At 40.6% G+C, this 25,459-nt stretch overlaps 1 protein-coding gene across 8 annotated transcripts in view; it reads left to right on the plus strand.

The window, feature by feature from the left end:
* The window catches only part of LOC142382238 (uncharacterized), a 40,701-nt gene that overhangs the window by 8,106 nt on the left and 7,136 nt on the right, over positions 1 to 25,459 (plus strand). For 5 of the 8 annotated variants that reach the window (XM_075467875.1, XM_075467871.1, XM_075467872.1 and 2 more), the window contains 12 exons: positions 846 to 934; positions 10,242 to 10,391; positions 10,774 to 11,099; positions 11,199 to 14,879; positions 17,026 to 17,565; positions 19,797 to 19,885; positions 20,191 to 20,412; positions 20,815 to 20,994; positions 22,669 to 22,768; positions 23,030 to 23,161; positions 24,662 to 24,748; positions 24,976 to 25,074. In XM_075467875.1, the coding sequence (XP_075323990.1) occupies positions 846 to 934; positions 10,242 to 10,391; positions 10,774 to 11,099; positions 11,199 to 14,879; positions 17,026 to 17,565; positions 19,797 to 19,885; positions 20,191 to 20,412; positions 20,815 to 20,994; positions 22,669 to 22,768; positions 23,030 to 23,161; positions 24,662 to 24,748; positions 24,976 to 25,074 (5,695 nt within the window). Of the gene's footprint in view, positions 1 to 817; positions 935 to 10,241; positions 10,392 to 10,773; positions 11,100 to 11,198; positions 14,880 to 17,025; positions 17,566 to 19,796; positions 19,886 to 20,190; positions 20,413 to 20,814; positions 20,995 to 22,668; positions 22,769 to 23,029; positions 23,162 to 24,661; positions 24,749 to 24,975; positions 25,075 to 25,459 lie in introns of those variants that run through there. The other 3 variants (XM_075467874.1, XM_075467878.1, XM_075467877.1) reach the window with 3 other exon arrangements.

Raw genomic sequence — 25,459 nt, forward strand, 5'->3', positions numbered from 1 at the left:
TTGCTGTAAGTCAGTAATGGCAGCTGTTGACAAACAGCTACAAGCAACAAACGGGGGATTGAGAAATCCCGTTAATGAATCCGGTTAATGTGCAACGTGTCGAGTAATATTTATTACTCAATTTTACTAACACAAATGGCAAATAAAGTAAACTCACTCACCGAAGCACCATCACCCGCGTTGGTGGACATGGCTGATCTGTCCTACCTGGGTTGGTGTCACATGACCAATGGCGCGTAACTAGATGAATTGAGACAGGGATTGATTGCTTCTCCCTGGTTACCCGGATGTTAAGTCTGGTTCTTTTTCCACTGAATTTTTTGAAGTTTAATTTTTTGTCCACTGAATTTTTTTTGAGATGTTGAATTTTTTTACATGGATTTATTTAATTTTTTTTTTATTTATTTTTTTTTACACTGAATTTTTTGAGATGTTGAATTTTTTTACATGTCGAATTTTGAAAAACTGAATATTCTGAGACATTGATTTTTTTTTTTTTTTTACACTGAATTTATTTTAACATTAAAAATAAAAATCGGTGCTCGAAATTTGATGGTTTTTAAAATTCAAAGTCTGATTTTGATGCTGTAAAAATTCAATATTAGAAATTCATATTCAAACTCTGATGGCACAGAAAAACTTCCATATTTGTTTTTTTACCACATTATCAGGTCACATATCTTTACCATTAGTTAGTTTTGGTGTATGATTTGCAACATTCCTTTCATTTCCGGAGAAGGCATTCATGCTTGTTTTTTTTTTCTGTCTGTTGTGAAACTCTTTTGTTTCCTTTTGTGTGTTTTCATATAACTGTTAGTCTGTTTGTGTGTGCTGGCTGGATGTAGACTTGATGGAGCTGCTGATGATGGGACTGAAGGAGTTTTCTGATGGAGAGATGACCATAGCCCTCACCTCACTGACCACAGATAAGGAGGTAGATATGTTTCTTATCTTCATGAAAGAAAAACGTTTAACTGCGTCACTTTTGTGCCAAGTTAAATGGAAACCTTTCAAAATGTGTCTGTCATCATTTCTATTATTGCGTTTTATGCAAAAGTGTCAATTCTAACCCGCAGTTAATGTTCATATTCAGGCTGAAAAATTGACTTAAAATAGATGCATTTCTTCCGGTAGTACACCCTTTTGTCCAAAAGTTTCATTTTAGTACATTATGCAGATCATAATGAGATATGATGTCTCGCTGTCTCCTGAAAGACAGATGGAGGAGAAAAAACTTTCACAATAAAACCATTTTTCACATTTGGAAAAGTTACTTTTGATGGCTCGATGTTTTGTTTACATCACACCTGAGTTTTATGTTTTTTTGGGTAGAGGCAGAGCCCCTCTGATGCTCTGCATTTGGATGAGATGTAGATGGAGGCCCAAAAGTTGCATGCGCAGTCATGTATCATCGTCCTCCCTGCTGATATCCAAAAGTCGAACACACACATTGAAACATACACTCATTTGAGTAATGTTAGTGTTCACTTGCATCCTTGTCACTCGCTTGCTATTCATCTTCACATTTGGAGTTGCACACACACAAATACAGGGGCTTTAAGACTTAAGTCTATGCCTTGCTTGTCTCCCTGCTGCAGCCTCTAATGTCTTCACCCCCCTCCCCACCCGTACCCCAACCAAAACCAACCAAAAAAATTATTCATTATTTCTTTTATATCTCCTTCCCAAAGCCCATTTTTCTCAGCGGCTGCCTAGCGTGTGGTATTAGGCTATGTGTAAAATAAATGATGTCTGTAGCCGTAGGGGTATGGCTCTGCCTCCCCCAGAAAACTACCTAACGTCCAAGGAACATTAAACACCCAGATCCTCGTTTAGCGAATAAATAACCATTCATTTGAATGGCTTCGCTTGTGTGTGCGCACCGGACTTTCTGTGCATATTTTACCAGCGCTGTGCCTACATGCTGCGTGTCACAGGGAGAGATAGAGACGGAGGAGGAAAGAAGGAGAGAGAGGGCCCATTAAAGACTTAATATAGAATAAATGGCCAGGGGCCTGCGTGTCGCCAGCGGACCCCAACTCCACAGCGTCATGGTGGGTTACTAATGACCTGAGATCGGGCTCCAAAATGAACTCCTTATATGCATGTCATTTGCAGTGTGTATATATTTATATATTATTTTTTAATTGTGTTTGAAAAGAGAGTAAAACGGTATGAGAGTCATTTATTGAGGGGGCTTAGGGAAGTTCTGCCTTAAATGATTCTTTCCAGAAAACTAAATAAATTAGATTCAATTAGTCTTTAATGGTTTATGTGCTATGTGTTTGTCAGAGTGCGCTCTGTGTGTGTGTCTTTGATAGCAGTTAAAGAGGTCTGACTTGGGTTTTTGAGTGGAAAAAAAATGGCAGTGATTGCCTAGTTAGGAGAAGAAAAAGATTGTGTGGGGTAGTCATGTTGGCCACATTTACACTGACTAATGTATTTTTGTTTACTGTACAAACATGCATTCGTCAGTCTGAACGCTGCTCTGTAATGGAAGTACAAATTAAACAAGTTTCCGTCTTTCAGAATCACTACAGCTGAACCTGTGGATGCAGAAACTTCCTACTTTCACAAACAATTTTTTTGTGTTTGGCAGAAAATGCCACCTTCAAGTTTTACTACTTTTCTTTTCTTGGAATTAATTCACTTGTTTTCTACCATGTGAAAGCGGTGGAGTATATTTTTTAATGACTCATATCAAAAACTTAAATATACAATTTGGATACATTTTCGGATGTTTTAGTAAGTGGTAGGTTAAAGCACCCCTAGCAGCAATGGCAGCCTCTAGTCTTCTTTGTAAAGATCTTACAAGCTTGGCACACTTTTCCCTTGACTGTTCTGGGTTGAAATGTTGAATCTGAACCATGTTGATTAGGGAGTGTTAGCGCACCCCCATTTCCAGGCACAATGCTGGATTCAGGTAGCCTGGGCGAAAGCCGACTGTTGACTCCGTCAAACAGTCTGGAAAAACCCAAGAGGAATCTGTTTCCATGGAGGGTGGGACCTTACTCAGCAACTTAAATTCATTGGAGTTCCCTTAACCAATCAGTAATGTTTAGAAAGGACGTAGGTTATGCGCCGAGGTTCATGCTTACTCTCGCGAGGCTCTAGCTCGCGAATCACGCTTCCCACATCCGCTTTCATTATACCGGTACCATTTGAGAAATCAAACTTTTCCCAAAGCCAGTTGGAAGGAGAGCTACGACATCCTTGCCACTAACAAAATTGACGAGGCATTCCTCTTGCTCTTGTTTTAATTGTGTAATGCTCTCCAGAGTTGAGACAACTTCATGGATAGCTTCTAGCGTTCTTCCGTCGCCATGTTTATTTCCGCTGCGGTTGAACTACAATTATATGGACTACAATGGACTCCGCGCGTGAGTTCTGCGTCACCACTCGCAACTGTTTGCTGATTGGTAAAACACTGAGCGAACCGAGGTAGGGCGATTTGGCCAGACTATGTGCGGAGCCAAAATCTTTGGGCGGAAGTACGTAGGATGGCGTCGCCAGGCTAGGATTCAGGTCCAGACTCTAGCTTTGACACTTCAGGACTTTCACAGAGTTTCCCCAAAGACACTTTTCTGTTTTCTTGGATGTAAGCTTATGTTTCTGTTGTGTTGAAATGTAAGCATTTCTCTGAGTTCTCTGGAAAATATTTTGCTCAGGTTTGCTTTTAGTTCCTGCATTCACCCGTCTCTCTAACTTGACGAGTAGCTCCTCAGCATGGTGCTTCCATCACTGTGTTCGACTACGGGGATGGTGTCCATGAGATGCTGCTCAGGCTCTGTGTCTGGTTCCTTGAAATCTCACCATTACAACTTGGCACACTTTCAGACCGAACAGTCCTAGGAACTTAGTGGCAATAACTGGGGAACACTCCCCTGAGAACCAAGTACTCCCCTGCGATTTTTATTCTCCTTTTTGTATTTACATCACCGATAGGAGTACTGAGTTGTCATGGTACAGTAGTCACTTGTCAGTTAATGAGTCAAATCTGTCAATACCACTTTTATATGGAGATTTCAAAACTCATTAAACTATGTTCTGCAATCTACGATGGTCCTCAATTCCCTTGGTGACGACACAAAATGAGAGGGGATACATCCTCCAGCAGTTGATGGACTATATAGAAGTTCAAGCTTTTCAAAAGCATAAATGGTATGAGTTTTTCAGGTGTCTTTTTGCAAACTCCATATCCTTGTCATGTGCCTCTTAGTGAGGAATGGCTTCTGCCTGGGATCCCTACTATAAAGACCTCGATTCTGGATCATAGATTCTGCTAAAGCAGCATTATATCATTTATTTGGCTCCACAGGAACATATAGAGGTCAAGTGCCTCGATTAAAGGAACACTATTTTGGAAGCATCATCTGTAGATTTAAAAGAATGATAAAGTTAGGGACTTAAGTCGCATTATATTGAACTCCTTTACATAGAATTCAAATTAACGTACGAAAAACACGCTAAAAGCACATTATTCACGTATTCATGCCTGTGAGTATGTGCTCGAGTTTTTCACAGCTCAAAAATTAGCGCTGGCAGATGAAGCTGCTGCCGGATGAAGAGTTGTCGTGCTGTGGAGTTGATGAACTGTGAGAAGGACAGGAGCCCACAGCCACACACGCACACAGCCATGAATATGTGAATAATGTGCTTTTTGCATGTGTTAATATGGACATCTAAGTATTGGAGTATATTCTCAGAGTTCTTTGTTTTCTCTTTTTTAAGCTGTTTCTGCTTCTTCCCTTCTCTACTCTCGAAACAGGGTAAAGTTTGCATTTCTGTTTGACCACTCGCATAAACACACTTCATGAACCACTGTTCCAGCAAGACACAATAATGATTTTAATGATGTTTCTTCTCTCATTATGGGAAACAAAATCTATCCTATTTTGTGCTGTGTGAGTGTGGTCACTATGTGAGTTTGTCGTGTATATCTTAGAAATTAATTTTCTGCCAGTTATCCAACGAGGTCGCAGTTTGAGGACTTTAGACTTTCTCTAGCAAAGTGTCTCAGTTCTTCTAAGAGTATCCAGAATTGTTCAGAATCCACAAAAGACGTATAATGTCGTAAGACTTATAATCTCCCGACTTCAGGTCCCCCTTTAGCTAAATACTGCTACAAAAGCTCCAGAGGGGCTGGTTTTATTTTGGCTGCTAGTGTTTATGCTCTCATTCTTCCAATTACCACACAAAGGTTGTTTTATCTTAAGTTTTATCTTATATTTTATCATAAAGGCTGTATATATCTTTTACGTGTAGCTTTGAGCCTGACAAAAACAAATCTCCTTTGATGGTGACTGAATTGAGCTTTTTTGTAAAGTCACAGGGCCATAAGTGAGTGGTAAATGAAAAGCTTTGCATTGCTGCTTATGATGCACCAATGCACTGGTCAGTGTTGCTCTCCTTTTTGCTGTGAACTCATTTGTGGCAAAACACATTCCCACTCCTTAGGGGATAGCCCACTGTTATCCAAGAGAGAACCGTGGTCTCTGATTTAGAAGTGCTGACTCTCATCCCAGCTACTTTACACTCCACTGACAACCACCTCAGTGTTTCCCGATGCTACTGTCTAATGACGCCAAAGGAGCCACATCATCTACACCAGCATGAAGGCAACTTGTAGGTCTTTAAAGTGGACAACCTCCTCTCCAGATGTGCCTGGTCAACCTTTCCATGACAATCACAAACATAATCAGTGGCAACCTTAATAGAGTCCAACACCTGCTATTACAGTAGTACAGTGCACACAAGTGAACACAATCTTTAGTGTTGTTTACTTGTTTTTGTTTTCACTGGTTTAATGGATTTGTTTTATTCTTTATGTTATGTGTCCATCCCAGCATCTAAGTCTTGCTTTAGGTGTCATTTTGGCTACGTTGATTGTCTCTAATGCGTTGTTTGTTCACAGTCCTCCGGCCCCTCTGTTTGTTTATGCAGGGCCAGTTTTGCCCTACGCCACTTGCACAAATAATTATGCTCGCTAATGAAGTGGCCCGCAGCCACAGCACTCGGTAAATGCATTTCTGATGAGAAGCACTAGGAGACAGCAGGTGCAGGGTGAGCCTCCCAGGGACTAAGATTGAAGACCAGGAAGCCAGGACGTCCCTCCGCTCCATCTCTAGTTCTTGCATTTAGTAGTCCCTTTGGGGGTTTGGGGGCTTTTTTCTTGTTAACAGTGGAGGGATTTTTCTCTGTGGTTCATGAAGTCCACAGAGCTGTAGCCATGTCAAACTGTGGGATGATTCAAATATCCCAATTCACAAATATATTACCATAGCCTCGGATTTGTTTATGCTACTTTCTGACTCATTTTAATGGTTTGTTGAGGCTTCTCATATGGTAATAAACTTGCAGTAAAAACACATTAACATGATACCAAGACACATTCTAAGATGTCAATTTGTTTGGCTGCAACAAACATTTTATAAAAACATGTCATTTATTTAAACAAGTTTGGAAAACTGCTTCACACAGCAGTTGTTCCACTTCATCCTCAGTATCTTGCACTGATGTCTCATCCTCGTCATTTTTTTCTGCGGAAAAACAGAATCTTCTGCTACTCTCTCTTCCCCATTTTCCTTCTCCCCCTGTGGCTTCCTTTGGCTTTGAGGGCAAACAAATAACAAAGCAAAACATTTATAGACTCAGTGCTTGCATCTTGGCCCCAAAATCCCTGCACTTAGAGCTGAGTGAATGAAGCATGTGGAGAGGGCCCATACGAGACAGACAGACAGAGAGACATTTGGGTTTCTCTCTCTGCAAACTTTTATACCACCCTCCCCTTTTGCCCTCTTTCTCTCCAAAAACTTCATAAGCAGTAATACTCTTTTGTAAGTGTGTAAGCAGGAGTGTGAATAGGAGCTGATGACTGTTGGTATGTGAGCACATGCATGTGTGTGTGAATTCAGCAGAGCGTGTGTGTGTGTGGCAAATGGTATATGCTGCACATGCGTGTGCGCGCATTTGCATGCGTGTGTGTGTTTGAGCAGGGTGGTGTCAGCTCGCTCCTTGCCACCCCATTTACTGTAGCTGTACCGCTGTGATCACAGACAGATGTATAAATCAAACCTCGCTTGATGGATTCATCAGGGTGGCGAAACGATCGCCTGAGAAGAACTCGCAACTCTCTTAGCGTTTTGTGTTCTGACAGAAAGGGTATGCAAAGAGCCTAAATGGATGAACGCTTGATTAATTCTTTGCCGGAGATGTTGGCGACAGCAGGAAATGTGTTTTTGCTTTGACTGTGTTTGCACGGGAATTTACGCACGCGGGGCGTGAGTTATGAGGCCTGAGTTTTGTACCTAAGGCTATTGTGCATAATGACGGCAGGTTGGGAGATCTGCAAGCAGCCGCTAAAGACTTGCTACCTGTGGAGCCAAGACAACCAATGAGAGAGGGAGGGAGTGTGTTTATGTGTGTGAGAGCGCATTGGCGCCCAGTATGGGAGAAAGATGAAGCTGCAAACTGTGAGAGCAAGATATGAATAGGCAAAGTGTGACAGAAAAACATTGAGGCAGGTGAAGGAGAGAAAAAAGAAATCAAGATGTGCACAAAGTAAGGGAAGGATAGAAAAGTTGATGATAAAACAAAACCGTGTAACATAACAACAAAAATACACATTAGGGATATATTTATTCCCGGTATGTACGAAATGACAAAGATTCAACCTGTTTTCGACTATTCATCTTGTCCTTAAGGATCTGAAAACTACAGCAGGAAAGTTACCCTCTCTGTACTTAAAAAAACAGGAGTTGAAAAATGTTGTCTGAAATTACAAACAGTTACCGAAGACACTCATTTGCATGAGAGCAAATCAAACTTCAAAATGTGAACTTTAAACTAAAAACTGCTTTTGTCCGTTGTTCCACTAAAGATCAGAGCAGCGGAGTGAGTTCCTTAATCAAAACCCATTGATCCAAAAGGAATCTATCTATATCCCCATCACTGTTTATTTCCTTCCCTCCAGCATAGATATTGTTTAAATTATTCTCTGTTATGTTTTTGTTGATTTGTCAGTTCTCTACAGTGAAAATAAATATTACAATATAGAACACAAATTCTTAAAAATGTTTTTTAAAGTTGAAAATTAAAGTACAATTTGGGGCTGGAGCCTATCCCAGCTGTAATCAACCGAGAGGCGGGGTACACCCTGGACAGGTCGACAGTCCATCACAGGGCTTTGCACCAACATTTTATTGGGTATTTCTTTTGCCCATGTTTCATAGATTTGAGTGTGTTTCAGTGTCTTTTGCATAATAGTCCAACAAAGCAGTATCTGATTTAAGCATATCATTTGAAGGTTTCAGCAAACGGCTTCAAACTGTTTTTCTTTTCCCAGTGTTGTATTAAGCTGCAGTGTAATGACACGTTCGTTTTCTCTTACTTTAGAACTTACAAATATATTGGAAAAATATTACTTTAAGGTACACAACTGAACTACAATAAAGTACAGATCAAATGGTAGAATCTGATATGGAATTGCAAAAATGCTTACTTTTTGATTTGCTGTTGCTCATCTGTAGTATGAATGATAAAACCGATGATCTAATATTGTTAAGAACAGTTTCCAGTGACTGTCAGCTCTCAAACAAACTTTTCAGCTCAAAGATATGAAGTAAAGTTGAGGCTTTAGAGGAATACTCTTTGTTTGTGACAAATCAGCAAAGCTCAACCAATGAGATACAGGTTTCTCTGCAAGAATCTTAATATTCTTAGAAACAGTTAGCAAGTGGATTTTAAATCTAACATGTTGATAATTTATAAGAAAAGGCAATCTGTGTGTCTGGGGGTGGCAGAGGGCGAAGAGGAGGGGAAACAATATGAGTAGTAATTTACTCAGTTAAGAGCCAAATGGCAGACAGACTGTCGCCCTGCGTGTTATCACAGAGATTCGCACTCTGCTCGTTTTCTGACTCTATTTCCCTGCTTGCTCGTGTGTTTGTGTGTGTGTATAGTTTTGTGTGCAATGTTGTGTGCATATGCACACACACACACACTGGGTTTTAGCTTTAAAATACCACCATAATCTGAACATTTTTGTTTTTAATATACCGTAAATGATGGAGACTTTGACCAGATATTTTGTGTGTAGTGTACATACCAGCACATGTTTGCTGATAAACTGAGATTATAATAGATAACCGAGGTGGATTTATGTGTGTAACCGCATGTGTTAGAGCTACATGTGTCTTTACTTGTGCATTTGTACTCATGTGAGTGAATATGTGTGTTTTATTGAATCTTAGGAGGCTTCATTGCACTCATCAGGATATCAGTGTTGAGAAATGGCAGTGTCAGTGAAGTGACAGTTGTGTGTGTGTGTTTGAGGATTGATGGGCCAAAGTCTGACAGCAGCCATATTGTGGGGAGAGAGAAGGATGCAGGGATGGAGGGTGGAACAGGAGGAGGAGTACTGTTGTAGCCCCCTCATCCTCACAGGTTAATATTGACACAGCCTGGGCAGATACGGCGCCTCAAGCGCTCATCAATCATTTTCAGTGGACCCATGCAAATACACTTGCGCACAAGCAGTGGGAAAGACCCCGCACTCACTAACAATCTTGCACACAAAAAACATACAAACAGCCTTGTACTATTTGAATTTGTCAGGTGACACGACAACAGATGTGATTTTATGAATGCCAGGCACAAAAATGGCAAACTTCTACCGTTAGTTGAACTACAAAAGTTCCACTTAATTATGCACAACAACAATTTCGAGAACTTCCCAAAGCAAACAGTTGTACAGCAAATCTAGATTAATCAAGCAAACATGTTTTCAGAAGTATCACTTTGCACACTTTATGCGTAACCCTGCGTGGCAAATTATGGTTGCAATAATATCGTTGTTAATCATTTCAGAGAGCAAGAAAAAACAAGTTCCCTTGACAAACAAAACAATTAATTAATGCAACTTTCCATCTATCAATCATTGTGTGTGTCACTGAATTACCATAATCTGTGCATGGTGGCTGTTTTAAGAGCAAACAGTTAATTTCCAAACAATAAATCACAAAGTGTCTCTCTACCCCTCTGTGAGCAATGACAGCTTCGTCTCTCATTGCTACAAAGACAGACTCACTTGAAACCGCTTTTTCCGAATTAGATTAAATCATATGTGCAATGAAATGCACAAGGTCTAACAAAGTTAGAGACGGCTGTAACCAAAATGTTAACTGATCATTGTACGCCAATTGTGATAAAAGGTAATGTGTGGCATTCTTTATTCATTTCAGGACTTGCAAAGTTATATGGATGAGCTGAAATCGTTCAGTCTTTGCCATGGCTACGATAGTCTTGTCATTCTCTTGTCCATCAGTGATACAGTTCACCATCCCCGCCAGCAGATGGCTGTCTACTCAAACAACACAGACATGTTAAATCAGGTAAAATCAGCTTACAGACCACCAAAACAGCCATTTGTGTCACGAATGAAACACAAGCATTCCTTTGGTAGAGACAGCTCTGCATCACTGGCTCTCCTGTTTAATTAAAGTAGAAAATGTCTGTTCAGTTTCAAGTTTTTCCAAGATATTTTCTGTGATAAGCAGGAAAAGTTGACATGTTTTTTGAGAAGGCTGGATGAAGTGATGCCTTGTAGTAATGCACCTTAGAAGATTAATCTTCAAAATCCCAGACTCTTCATTCAGACTTATATTCTTGGCTATAAAAAATAAATATTTATTCTTCTAAATTATCTTGACAATTTCATGCTCTTTTAAAACCTTTAAACAGGTGGGATATTAAAATAAGCGTCTCTAATTACAGATCTGCAGAGAGTTGGAGGAGTCCTCCAGCTGGTCACTTTCCGGTGGACTGGAGGACAGGGAGAGTCTCCAGGTCTACCACATTCCTATAAACACCTTTTCATCTTCTGGTACTCCTCCTCTGCTTGAGGACGAGATCGGGGGCCTCCTCAAAGACTTTTTCGACCGGCGGAGTTCTGTATTAGCCTGCCACCCAAGCAGTAGGACCTCCTCCACAGACGGTATAGCAGGCAGTGTGGAGTTCTCCCAGGGATCTTCTGGCATCAATGACATGGACGGTTCTGACATAGAAAGAGCTGAAGGAGGAAATGGAGATGTGGTGGCAAGGTATAAAATGGCTTGTAAAGTGTCAACTGAGTTAGTTATGTGTGATTTTAGATGAACATTGATGCAATTTACTAATAGTATTTTCATCTTTGTAAATAGGGTGATGGCAGATGGTGAAGAGGACACGGGAGCTGTGGGAATAAGTGCTGGTGGCGAGCTATTAAGTCCTGACAGCGGTATGACCACCATTCGTAGCAGTCGGTCCTCCAAGGAGAGCTCAGTGTTCCTTAGTGACGACAGTCCGGTTGGTGAGGCTATAGTAGCTGGAGGTCCAGCTACAGGCTCAGGAGGACTCCTTCTGAGAAACCCGTCTCCCCTCGGGTTGTCATCTCTCTCCCCTCCTGTTCCACCTGAGAGAAGGAAGTACCGCTCTAAAAGAAATAGAAGTGACAATTTTGATCTGTTTAGTTTTGACTCACCTCATAGCAGTGACCACCCTATGCCAACAGGAGGAGAACAGGTCAATTCAGGAGGAGGAGGAGATGAAGGTTCAAGAAGAGCAGGAAGCTCTAGCTTTTCAGAACTTGACGAGCTAAGCTTGCTAGATTTCTCTGCTCCCAACTCATTAGGAGGGCTTGAAAGTAGAAACTCTTCAGTTGATCACCATGGCCAGATCCATGGGAATGAGATGATAGACACTGTGGTTCCTCCAACCCCAGTCAACAGCCTTGTCGGTAGCCGTCCGCCCAGCAGTTGTGGCGTCAGATTCTTCCCAGAGGATGTGGTTGAAAGGATCAGTGGCCTACAGCATAAAGACAGTGTGTCATCATCCTTGTCAGAGACCTGGGATGAACTTAGCTTTGACACACAGGGAGCATTGTCCTCAAGTGATAATAGTGCCTGGAATAGGCTAAAAGACTCAGAGAGCCCCCAGAATATTATGGATGAAGTTCAAGATAAATTCTCAGTTAGTGATATGACAGAAAGTGAAAGCAGGGAGGAGATCTTAAAGGCAGAGAATGCCCATCACAGGACCAAGAGTCTTGAACCTCAGCTTAGTTTGATCACTGAGCAGACTGAATCTGGTGAAAAGTGGAACCGAGACACTGTACTTAAGGATCAGTGGAACCCTGTTACTTTGGCTGATCTTCAGTTGACACCACCAGAGGATGAAGCAACTGGAAAATGGAAAGCTGGTTTGACTGCAGGAAAAGACAGAACATCCACTTTGTCAACAAGGAAGACAATCTTAAACACTTTAACACCAGACACATCGAAAGAAGAAGATGATGGTATCCAAGGTAAAAAAAGAGACCAACAGATGGAGCTCCTAGACTTCTGGACATACTCGGCTCAGAAGGGATTCCTCAAATCTGATAGCGGAACCACGACCTCTTACCCTGAATCACTGGATATGTGGAACATGACTATCTGGGATGACAGTCTATCACCTCTTACAACCCCAGACAACTTATCTGAAAACTCAGGATCCTTCTATGGGCTGAACACAAATTTTAGGAAAGACACATCGATGGAAAATCCAATAGGATACTCTGATGGTGGAATGGAGATGTGGAACACCACCATACAGGAGGACAGCTCATCCACTATAACAACCCCAGAAGGACCTGAAAATGGAAAAGACCTTAGTCACATGGAATCATTGGATGCCAAGGATTCTCTTGAGACACATGCAAACAAACAGACAGAAGAGGAAAAATGTATAGAGGAAAAAAGTCTGGGTAAAAGTCAGATGTCTGAAGAAGTTGAGTGGAGAAGTAATGAACAAAATGTGAAAATTGTCATAGAGGCTGCAGACGATGGAACACAAGGTGAGGAAACGGGCAATGAAGACATGCCAAGGATTCAGATCCAGCGTACAGACTCTGACTTGATTAACTTGGCATCTAAACAATCAGAAAGTGTGACTTCCCCTCACCAAAGCACTGACTTGTGGGACTTGCCTGTCCATGGTATGATCACGTCCACATCAGAATATGACAATGTAGGAGCAGCAACATGGAGCCCATCATCCTCCCCTGACAACTATGTCAGCCCTGTAGTAGATCTGGTACAACTTGAGGGGCAGTCAAGCCCTTTTATAGCTGTGACCAAACCTATTCAAACAGATGAGAGGCAGAGTCAATACCAGACTCCTGATCCGCTGACAAAGACAGAATACACAGCAGTGCTTTCAGATAAAGACCAGACATCCAACCAAGTGTTCCTTTTTGATGAAGAGCCAGGTCATATGACCAAGAACTGGGGAAGTCCAGTTGAGAGTAGGTACGAAAACACAAGTGCAGATGGATCAGAAGAGACTGATTGGATGGAGTTTTCCAGTAATAATTCCCCATTTGTTCTGGTGGACAGTACTACTGTCACTCAGCAAATTACGAAAAGTCCAGAGGAAACTGCTGAAAGCGAAAAACAGACAGCTCAGCCATTACCCCCGAGCTGTGTGGATTGGGACAGTGTCTCAAAGACACATGATGGCACAGAATCAGCTTCTTCGTCACATCTTTCCATCCAAAGGGTCCAAAGTGAAGATGAAACTGCTTTTGAAAGCCAAAAGGGGGCTAACAGAGGGAGCAATGGAAATGTACAGGGCGAAATACCAGAGGCTGTATCTCTTCTTTTCAGCCCAGGGGAGGGAAGAAATGCACTGTATAGCCCTGACAGCGTTCACACAAGTAACCATGATAAACTTGGGTCGAGTTCTGATGGAGACTCATTCTCAGGCTTAGAAATGGAGTACATTGTGGTCCCTGGCACAGTAAAAGAAGCTAATAAAGAGTTTCCTGATAGGCCTAAACAGAGTGACAGGCAGTCAAAGGGAACAAGAAATCCCATGGAAACATTCTGCATGCTGTCCTGTGCTGCCACAGTACTGGAAACTCAGGTCCAACCTGTACACCGAGATTACCAGGAAAATACACTGCAAAGCCGTCTGCAACAAATCAGAGAAAGGGACAGTACATCTGCTGCAGACACAGAGCTGAATGATGCTGTTTTAGCCACCCATTACCAAACTAACTTTGATGATGCCAACATGTTGCCAGAAATGATCAGTCTTAGCCAATCAAAAACAAACTCTGAAGCTTTCCTTCAGTCAGATTCAAGAGAAACAGAAGAAGGAAACTATGAAGATGAGTTGAGCACTGTGGTCCGAAGTGTGTCGCCATCATTAAGACAGCCGTCAGATCACTTCCTGAAGACCAGGGAGGAATGTTATGTTCATTCACAGATCTCAATGGAGGACTCAGATGAGGGTGAGCAGCCACCATCTGCACCTCCACCGAGTGCTACTTCCTTGGGTGACTTCCAAGTCTGGGGGGGACAGTTTGTAAGACAGGACACTTCTCAAACAACGTCTGAACCACAATCTCCTGTACGTACAAATAGTTCAGTCTCTCACACCAGCTCTCTGATTGGCACCCCAGTAGATGAAATGTGCTTCTCTACTGACAAAGGACTTGGCTTACCATTTTCTGGAGATTTAATGGAGGAGGAGCATGATGAAGATGAGCACGAAGAGGAAGCTGTTATAGAGGGAACTAGCCTCTCAAAATGGACTCCAGAAGTCAAAAGGGACAGGGAGGAAGGACAAGCATTTGGATCCTCTGACTTGCTGAGTTTTACCGAGGACCTGATTGGAGATTCCTCATTTCAACAAACAGATATACAAACACTTGAACCAAATCGGGATGTTTTTCTACTGAACAGAGAGGTCTACTATGACCAACAGCCTATGAAGACAAATGATTGTGAAAAATGGTCTTTCGAGCAACAGACAAGAGATCATGAAGCTTCGCATGACATTTATTCACCTGCTTTAAGGTAAGCAACACACCACAAGTCAAATATTTTGTATTAATGTATCTACCCAATTTTCTTGATGGGAATCATTTTTGTTTGTGCCGACAGACTATCAGACTATGGGAAGATCCACAAGCAGATTTCCAGCATTTCTGCTTTTGTTTACAATAGACTTTTTTATTGTCAGGCTTCCAGCTAAAAAACGTGGTAGTCCACACATTTGCCTTTAATAAACACGCATACCCTTTAACACAACTTTCACATCTCCCCTGCCAATCTCTTAATTCACTTCTGGGATTTTTGAGTCTCAAAAATTTCTCCACTAGACCCCCGTCAAATAAGTATTTGCATCTCTGAGCAGACTGTCAAAAACAGAGCTGGAGGGTCCTCCTGAGGATGTGAGTCTGGTGATCCGTTTGTGTGTTTGTTGTGTGCACGTGTTGAATGATTGACTGATGGACTGAGACTGACAGACATGAAAAGAGAATGACTGAAAAGTGTATCTGTGGTGTGATAGGATGAGATTATGTGTACAAACTGTGCATGTGCATGGGGCTGAATTTCATGTGTTCAGCAGCTTGATCTGCTGCTCTGTGTGTGTTTATAAATCTGTTTACGCCTCATTAAATATGCATTACCTGCCTCATTAGAGCCGGAGCCCCTCCACAGCTGATGGAAATGGCTCCCACAGCTTTCTTATAAGGTGATGGTGTGTGTTGTGTGTGTGTGTATGCATGCAACTGTGAGTAGCGCTTTTATAGGTAACATGAAGTGCAACAGAGAGTAACTTGTCTGTGTAACTTCAACTTTACATTAGCGAAGAATGTATACGTTGTGGTTGAGTAAATGCTACTTGATGTTTAGCTGTAAGGCAGAATTTTATTTCATGCATTCGTGCAGATTTAAACTTTGCGGATAGAGTCATGCACCTATACATGCTTCATGTTTACATTCAGTGTTGCTAACGAAAACCGTATGTTTTGGGTGTCATTGAGTCTCAATAAATCTGTGTGAACTATGCATTTTCTTTCTAAAAAAAACAACCCAGCATTGTTCACTTTTTCATCCCCATCCCCTCTTCTGATATCCTAGTTTGTACATCCTTGCCTCTTCTTCTCAGGTTCTAGTCCCTCTGCTTGTATGTCGACTGGAAAAGATGAGGAAGAGACACAAAGGGAGAGGAATTGATGACAACGGGCATTTAGAAAAACTAAGACACCCTTGCTTTGAAGTAGTCTTTCCTAAATATGATATGCGTGCCAGATGCATTGTTCTGCAACAGCTTGCAACTCTTTTTGGTGTATGTCAGATGAGCACAGTGTTCTTGATTATGTTTTATGCAGATGTGCATCCTCATTTAAAGCTCCAGCAAGTGCTCTCACTCTTTTCTCCTCAAGTTGCACTTTAGGACTTGAAGCATCCTACAAGATGTTTTATCATGATCAGGGATGAGGCTCTCAATAGAGAAATGAGAAGAAAAAAAAAAGCCTCATGCTTTTCAATCTTGCGCTGTACGTTCTCCCTACTTTCTTTGGGGGCGTTGCTGTGTTTCTGGCAAATTACTACCCCCTGTGGATTGGTGAAGTAATGGCAGGAATTTCTACTACGTTTCCTGAGATCCCATGCACATGCATGTGTGTCCTTGCATATATACAGGAAAGCCAACTGAACTTGCAAAAAATGCTGCTCATTGGAGCATACTAATGATCAAAAACTCCTCAAGGTACCATTAAACACAAACCCAAATCTTTAAATACAGAGATCTGTACATATTTTTTACAACTATTCCTCTTACTTGAGGAAGAAAAGCGCTGGTAGCATTATAACATTTATGCGTTTTTTAGTTCCATTTAGCGTCTCAGTAAAATATGGCACCAAAACAGTATATATGGATGCAGGATCCTTCATATGTGGAATGCAGCCATCTGTGTTTCCACTGCCATTATGTGTTCAAATATCTGCTGTGAAAAAGGTCTGTTGAGCATGCTGAAAACAATTGCATGACAATTTGATCTTTTACGCCACTAAACTGTCCTAAAGAAGGTATTTTGGTAGTTTGTATGTGTTTTATATTTAGATGAAGTACAGATGACTACAGATAGATGTGTTGAAGTGCATTCCATATCTACTTGTACTGATCCTTGATTTTTTGTTCCCTTTACCGAAGACACCAAGATGGGACGTCGCAACTTTCATCTCAGCTAACCAATGAAAATGCTGCATACCAGTGGACAGGAAGTCAGAACACAACTCAGGGTCAAACCAAATATGGTTACAACTACCACCACATTGACCAAAGAACTGAAAATCAGTGTTCCTACCCAGCCTGCGCAGATACCAAATCAAATAACTGTCAGCAGAATACCACAGATGTCTATGCTGAGTTTACAACTGACGCTTCAGCTATACAGCACAGTTCCAGGCAGACTGAGAACTATTTTGAAGCTGGTGCTAATGCTCAATACAGCGTGGATGATGCACCTTTCCAGCATCAGTATATGGCAGAAACCGAGTATCTAGGTGATTCTACGCGCACATCTGAACTCCAGTGTTCTGAGCATCAAGCTGATGGCCAAAGTCATTATGAGCCAGAGCATGCTCATTATCAGTACGATGAACAGCAGTTCTACCAATCAGATGTCCAAGCTGCGACAGAAGACCGTGCACAATATGTGCCAGACGGATATGTTCACTTTCTCCTGTCACGGTGAGCTTTTACTCATTCAAAGTCAATTTTGCCACACATGAAGGAAAGCAGGTCTCCGATTAATACATGCTCTCTGAGATCTAGTAATACTTATTTCTGCTATCTGCAAATAATAGGATTCTAGAGTTTTTCGCTCCCCTCCTAAAAGAAAGAAAGAGGGAGATAAATTGTGGGCATGCTAAAGTTTTCCAGGGTTTTAGAGCCGCAGTGCCCTTTTGAACCACAAGGAGGAGACAGATCAATTTAAAACATATAAACCCAAATTAAGCAGGTGCTAATAGTATTTAATATATCATTACAACATATTGGAAAACTTTAACTCGGATTCAGATCTTTAACTCAATAATTCATGTATTATTCAACATGGGTTGATCTTCCAGGATGGATCAGTTTTTTTTGTGGTGTCTTAATACAATATTCCTATGTCCACATGTACACTAAAGCATGTTTTCTTTATAATATAGACATATATTCCCAACATAGCTTCTTATGGATGAGATCAACAAGAAAAATAGTCCAAGAAAAAAAAAGACTTTTTTGATAACATGCCTGACCGAAAATCAATAATTTTTTTGTAAATGAAAAGTTAAAAATTAAAGTCATGTTCGGAGGTCATTATTCAGTTGTTTTTTTGTTTTTTTTAAATATTTTTATTGCTTTTTCCAAGGAAAAGTGAAAAAGTAGACATACAGAAAAAACAAACAAACAAACAAACAAAAAAAAAAAAAAAAAAAAAAAAAAAAAACGATCACGTAACACAGAACGCAGCACATCTAGGATTATAACAATATTTCATGGTCGTATCTAACAAAAACATCCAAAAGTAGACAAATAAATTAATCTGACATATACAAAACCATATATTAACTTGCACAGTTAGGTGTCATACAGCATCCGTTGTTCGCGAGCTCACATTTTTAAGATAATTTAGTACTGGGTCCCATGTTTTATCAAATATATCTCCCCTATCATTGTTATAGAATCTTAGCCTCTCCAGATGTAAAGTATTTGACAATTCTCCCAGCCACAAATTATAGGTCGGCACAGATTCCATTTTCCACACCCTCAAAATCAGCTTTTTTGCGATCACCATCCCAAATTGTACAGCTCTTTTTTCAAATTTATTAACAGAAGAGAGGACACTTGTGGCCCCGAGGACCGCCACCAGAGGGCAGGGTGCTAGATTCTTCCCAAAAGCCTCAGAAAAACACTGAAAAATACACTGCCAATATAAATCAAGTTTGCTACATGCCCAGAAAGAATGCGCTAGAGTACCTATCATGGATTTACACCGATTACATACTGGTGAGATATCAGGATAAAATTTGTGTAACTTTTCTTGTGAATAATAGAGTCTGTGAAGTATTTTAAAATGTATTAAGTTGTGTCTGGTGTTAACTGAACATTTTTGCACACTACGTAGACATTCTTCCCAAATTTCATTACTTATTTCCACATTATTATTCAGTTGTTTTGTGTAAGTATTCGTGTGCATTGTATGTGGATTAGTCGGTGGCTTCACTGCACTTTGATTATTCCCATTAGCAGTTGCAGCATGGGGCTCCTTTTGCCCCACTTTGCAATTATGATGACATGATGACCCGCCTCCTCTTTGAAATACACGACCCTCCCCTTTTTGTTTCTTTGTGTGAGTGTGTGTACGCATGTACAATAGACCTTTCCATAATTAACTGGTCATGTGACTTATTGTGGAGAGACAGGGTCTGTCTCTCATGACGGGAGAAGACAGGATGAGGGAAAGGTAGGTGCCCAAAAACAGATTTTTAACAAGAAAGTAATGGGGGGGAAAAAGCTTGTTCGTGTCTTTGTGTCTGGAATCGTGTGTACTGGTGTCTCTGTAATGCTTTTCTCTATTGTTACCAGGCCTTATGCTAATCAGAGACTGTTAGAGGGGCTTTAGTTGGGGGAGGCAACAACACTGCACAGTATTGTGTCCTCAGCCCACATTTGCTGCCTGGGAATAAGGCATTGAGTCAGTTTCTCTCCATCTTCTGTGTCACTTCTTTTACGTCCAGAGTCAAATGAACAGATTGTGAACTCTTCCTGATTCATTGTCATGGGAACAGTTCGGTTGTTTTACTTTGTACATAGATGATTGTCTTTGGCTTGTTTGCCCCCATCTTATGTGTAGTTGTGCCTCTGGTGGCCCTGGTTATAGCAATGATAATTTATCTTTTGGATCATTATTGTATTTCTGTTCCTCTGAGCAGACACTCCCAGCAGGGAGTTGGTGCATCAGGAATGATGGTGAAGACGGCCTCCAGTGAAGAAACTGCTGAGGAGCTGGAAAACCGAGAAGGTTTGAAGTCTTCTTATCATTTCTAATTAAAGTTTAGAATGACAAAATTTTAGTTCTGCAAAGTTGTGATTCTTTCTTTTTTTTCATGTTTGTTGTTGTGTGGCGATTGTGTTAAATCTATCATTTAAAACACATTGTAACACAAAAGGTAGTCTTACTCAAAAAGAAGAATTTGGATTCACGGAAAAACCCAAATATAACCGTTCCTTAAAGTGGCCTTGAGTTGCAAAACAAAAGAGAAAACAACAGAAACAACAATATTTTACAAAACACCACAATATTTCAATATTTTTTTTTTCGAACAGACCCACCATCCTCAGCAGATACATCAGGTGGGTCTAATCAGAGGAGAAAGCTGGCAGCTCCACCAATGAACGTGTCACTAGACCACAGTGAGGGGTCCCTTCTGTCAGAAGACGCGCTGGACACTGAGGACGAGGCCTTAGATACTGGGGATGATCTGGATGTGAACATTGATGACATGGACACACCTGATGAGGCTGACTCTCTGGACTTCAATACACACGGTAAGACACAAACCTGGATATACAGGGCAAATGTGTCGAAAAGCACATGACAGACAAGAGACAGACACACGAACACAATAAAACAAGGCACATGGCAGGGAATACTGTTAGGTGCACACTTGCTTTTCAACGCATTGCTGATATGACACAGTGTGCTGTCACTGTCTGCAGGACAGATCATTTACTCATCTTAACATCTATCATCTGACCTATGAGGAAAAAGTAAAACCGGGAATATTGGAGACGTACTAATCTTCTTGCACCAACATCTTCTCCAATCTGATATGTGGACAGCTCTTTTCGCTGTACATTGTCCTTCAAACGGAAACCTGATTGTGTCAAATATCTTATTTGTTGCCATGGCATCTCCTCAAACTCAGATGTCTTTGATATCACAAACAGCAGACTCAGAAGGGTCTGATCTGGGTGCAGCAGCAGCCTCGAGTGATGCTACCGCAGGCCACCGAGTGGCAGAAGAGAGCAGGGACGGCGGGCTCTGGAGGAGCGTGGTGATTGGAGAGCAGGAGCATCGCATTGATATGAAGTGCATTGAGCCATACAAAAGAGTCATTTCTCATGGAGGTACGCAAATACTAAAATGCTTGAAAATCAGCCTCTCCCACATGTTTCGTAGCTTCTAAAACATTTTAAAGCAAGCACTTGTAGTGCTAGAAAATACTCAGCTGTTTTGTCTGGTTTGAGTTAATCAATATTTATTTGTCTTTTGGAACATTGCTCGCTTTCACACGCCGTCTGGGCCCTTTTGAATTAAGGTTTCACCAGTGGAATTCAAAAGGTCACAGGACTATAGATGCCACTGTCACCAAAGGAGGAACTTTTTTTTTTTTTTTTTTTTTTTTTCAAGGAGGTACCAGTGGAAGATCATAAGAGCTTAAATAAGGGCAACTGGACTTCTTTTGGGATCTTGAAGATAGACCACCTCTCATCCGAAAGGCTTCTTCAGTTCTAAACTCGATGGAGGCTTTCACGGAGCACATCGACTCGATGGACAGCAACATCAAGTTCACGAGGGAGGATGCAAGAGACCACAAGCTGCTGCCTTTTTTGGACTGTGCTGTGTACATCGAAGAGGACGGAAGTCTTAACACTTTACAGGAAACCCACACATACAGACCAGTACCTGCTTTTTCGACTCACAGCATCCACTAGAACACAAACTGGCTGTCACACCGCTACATCACCGAGCTGAGAGTGTAGCTACTAAAGCTGAGGGGGGAAAAAAAGGAACATCAGCACTCCAAGAAAGCTCTTCAAACCAGAACCTCATTGCCCCTTCAGGCAGGTAGACAATTCATAGGTGATAATGACTGAAACGACATGCACATTGGTCAGGTGGTTCAGTGACACATGTGACTTTAACGACCCGTTCTGCTTATAAGCTGTTATTCCCCGCCCATCTAATTCAGAACTGAAGAAGCCTTTCGGATGAGAGGTGAAACGTCTTCAAGGTCCAAGAAGAAGCTTCCCTTATTCAAGCTCTTATGATGACCGTGATCTGGATGACCGAGAATCTCCATCAACATACAAGTGGAAGAGTTATCATCTTCACATCATGTATTTAAATAATAGAACATTTAGAAAAAATGTTACAAGATAAACTTTGAAACCAAGGACACAGAAATGTTCAAAATGTTTCAAAATGTTTTTGGGAGGTAAAGACACATGCTGGTCTTTGGTTTTAATCACAGCCATATTCGATGATTCATTCCGTTCTGTTATTCTTAGATTAGTCGTCTCAGTGTTTGTGGCCATTTTTTTCTCATGTTTTCTGGTTTGTTTTACGTTGTACTTCTCATCATTTGCAATTTTTAGGCCAGTGTCTTGCTAACCAAACAGATCCCTGTGTGCTTATTTTTTCCGTTTCCTCATGCTGAATACTGAAGCAACTTTTTGCTGAAGTGGAGAGTTCCGCTGTTTGCTTTCTGTGTTCAGAGTTTCTTCCCCTTTCGTTGAACTGAAAATCTGTACCGTCAGGTTGGCCCGCATTTCCCCATATGGGCCTCATTTTGTCATGTAAAAATGGCAAAGTTGAGAAAAGTTCCACTCAAACACTTACCTGTTACCCATATGTAGGCAAGTAAACAACTATCTCTCTATTTTCGATAATTGGCTTTTCATGTATTGGATAAATACGATGAGAATCGTGGTTTTCGAGAAAGCATTATCATGAAAATATTTGCTGCAACTGAGACTTGGTGACAGTGCTGTCTTTTTGTTTGTCTGTCATGTTTTCAGGTTATTATGCTGAGCAGAATGCCATCATCGTTTTTGCTGCATGTTTCCTACCAGACAGCGACTGTGACAATTATAATTATGTCATGGAAAATCTTTTTCTGTAAGTAAAGCTTCTCCGCATGCCCATCTGCATGTGGACACGCAGAGCAAAAATAACTCAACGGCCATAACATCCAAGCTTATCTCGAGAAATTTGAGCTGGAACCTGGTTAAAAATCAGGCCCTGAGCACACTAGAGTCAGAAAAACATTATTTCATAGAAACAAGAAAGGATGGAAGAATTTACTTAAAAACCAGTTGGTTTTTGCTATAAATGCATGGCTATGAAATTCTTTTTTGTTTCATTGTTCTGTGGGTGTAGGTATGTAATTAGTACCTTGGAACTAATGGTGGCAGAGGATTACATGGTTGTGTACCTGAATGGCGCTACTCCTCGCAGGAGAATGCCTGGTTTTACCTGGATGAAAAGGTGCTACCAAATGATCGACCGAAGGTAAAATCTACACAAGCAAACCCACAGTCCAGTATTGTAACTCTTTTAATTTATCATTCTTTAATCGGACTTTACTATATTTCTTCTATGTTAATGATTCAATTCACTTCAAATTAGTTTTATGAAAAATGTCAAATTTCCCCAACAGTCTTGAATGAGGAAAGTGTCAAATTATCAGCGTCACCTTCCTTTGCTAAAAAGCTTTCCCACTCTCTCTTTGCTCAGTTTTGCTCAGCTAACATAGTATTACTGTAGTGCACATCAGAGAGGACTGTAATGTATGTGTGAGACTCAGTCTGCTCTAAAGAATGAAGAAATTTGATTGAATTTTTCCAGTTAAAGTTACTAATTCTGTTATAGTTCTCCTTTATACAGTATTCTCCAATGATAAGTGACAGCTGACTTCTATGTAGGCCTGTCACTTCTTCATTTACTTATAAAGAAAAATTTCAATCCATCACTTTTCACAACTTGACCATGACTGAAAATCTATTTCTAAACTTAGGATCATACCCCTGAGAACCAGTTATCGCACAGGAGGGTTATTGCTAACCTCATATTGTTTTTATCACAGTATCTTGCTTTAACTTATTCTCTAAGAGAGTCATTTTTGTGGTTGATATTTTTTAACGACAAAATTGTATGGATTTTATGAAATAGTTTTTCTCTGAGACTGGCCATGTCAGAAATCAGCCACACATTTACTCTGCAGTTTATCCCATAGTGAACTAGATGAATTAGATTCAAATTGCCAACAACTTTAACCTATCACCATATTTAGTCCTGTGTGGTAAATGGTAAACTGTTTAATGTTCCAGTTTGCAACACAAGTTTTTGTCTGAAATTCTGTATATTATTCACTATTATGAGTTATCTAGTGTAGAATTCTGTGAGAAGAAGAGTTGTGTTTTGTTTCTTTTATTGCTTTATAATAAGCCATCTCTAAAGCAAAGATGCCACGGGTCCCCTTCCTCACCTTCGCCATGTTGTCACAATAGCTTTAAAGGGACTAACCGAGCACTGGCTTTAGTACGGGGTTACTTACGGATTAACAAAACTTCTCATAGTCTTCTGTTTGGACTAAAAAATATTATGACATTAAGGGAAGATGGCAGTGGAAATTCACTGTCACGATAGTATAATTAGATAATAAAAAAAACGAGTAAAGAAAATTCCACAAAGTAAAAGAGGTTTTCGACGGCTGCTCACTCTCACCTGACTGTTTCTGTTGAAAACATCCAAATTTTTCACAGCCACAGTACTTTAGAGCTCAGGTATTCAGCTGATTGCAGTTGCAAAACTACATTCCACACACTGAGCTTTAACTGTGGAAAGCCATGTTCTCCTCCTACTGCTATTCTAATTCACTTGTGAAGTCTATTAGACCTGCCAGCAAGTATAGTAAATTATTAAATTATAAGGAATTATTATTAGTAGTAGTAGTAGTATGGCCTTCTACAAATAAACTAATCCACTTCTTCTTCTCCTCTTGTCCCACAGACTGAAGAAAAACCTAAAAATGTTCATCATTGTCCATCCTTCCTGGTTTATTCGAACTTTGTTAGGAATCACCAGGCCCTTCATAAGGTCTCACTCTCAACTTATTTGCAGATGACAATCATTGAACATATTTCAGACAGCATGTAATTCATCGAAAGAATCTTACTTGTTTAAAAAAAATATACACTCAACATTTTTTACGTGAGCTACTACATAGTAGACAGAAATGAAAATAAACTTTGAACAGCAACATACAGCAGATTATTTCAATATACGTCCCGGTTATAAATCTTAATGACTTCTATTCTTTACAGCTCAAAGTTCAGCAGTAAGATCAAGTATGTGCACAGCCTGAAGGAGCTTGGAGAAATCATTCCAATGGAATACGTCCACATTCCATCCACCATCGTCAAGTGAGTTTGTCCAGTGTCGGTATTGAGTAAAATGTTGACTTGGCCCGTTCAACACAAGTTACTTGGAAACAGCAATAACCTCGTCATTGTCATGTGTAAACATTTTGTGTGTACTTGATTACGTAAACAAACAGACAATTCACCTCTTATCTCTCGCAAACCACATATTTGCCTAGCTTAACAGAATATTAAAACTTGATTATCAAGTCTGCAGAAGCTTTGGTGTAAAATCTTTTATTTCCCCTATTTAAAGCAGAAGCTTATAAAGTAAAGGGGGATGGGGGCGATATTTTTTTCTTAACTTGTCTGTATCTTCACCCATTCTTGATTGTTTTGTCTTGGTAGCAAGGTTTTAAGGGTTGTGGTTAATGATAAACGCTGTAAT

Source organism: Odontesthes bonariensis, chromosome 6, assembly GCF_027942865.1.
Source record: "Odontesthes bonariensis isolate fOdoBon6 chromosome 6, fOdoBon6.hap1, whole genome shotgun sequence".
NCBI lineage: Eukaryota > Metazoa > Chordata > Actinopteri > Atheriniformes > Atherinopsidae > Odontesthes > Odontesthes bonariensis.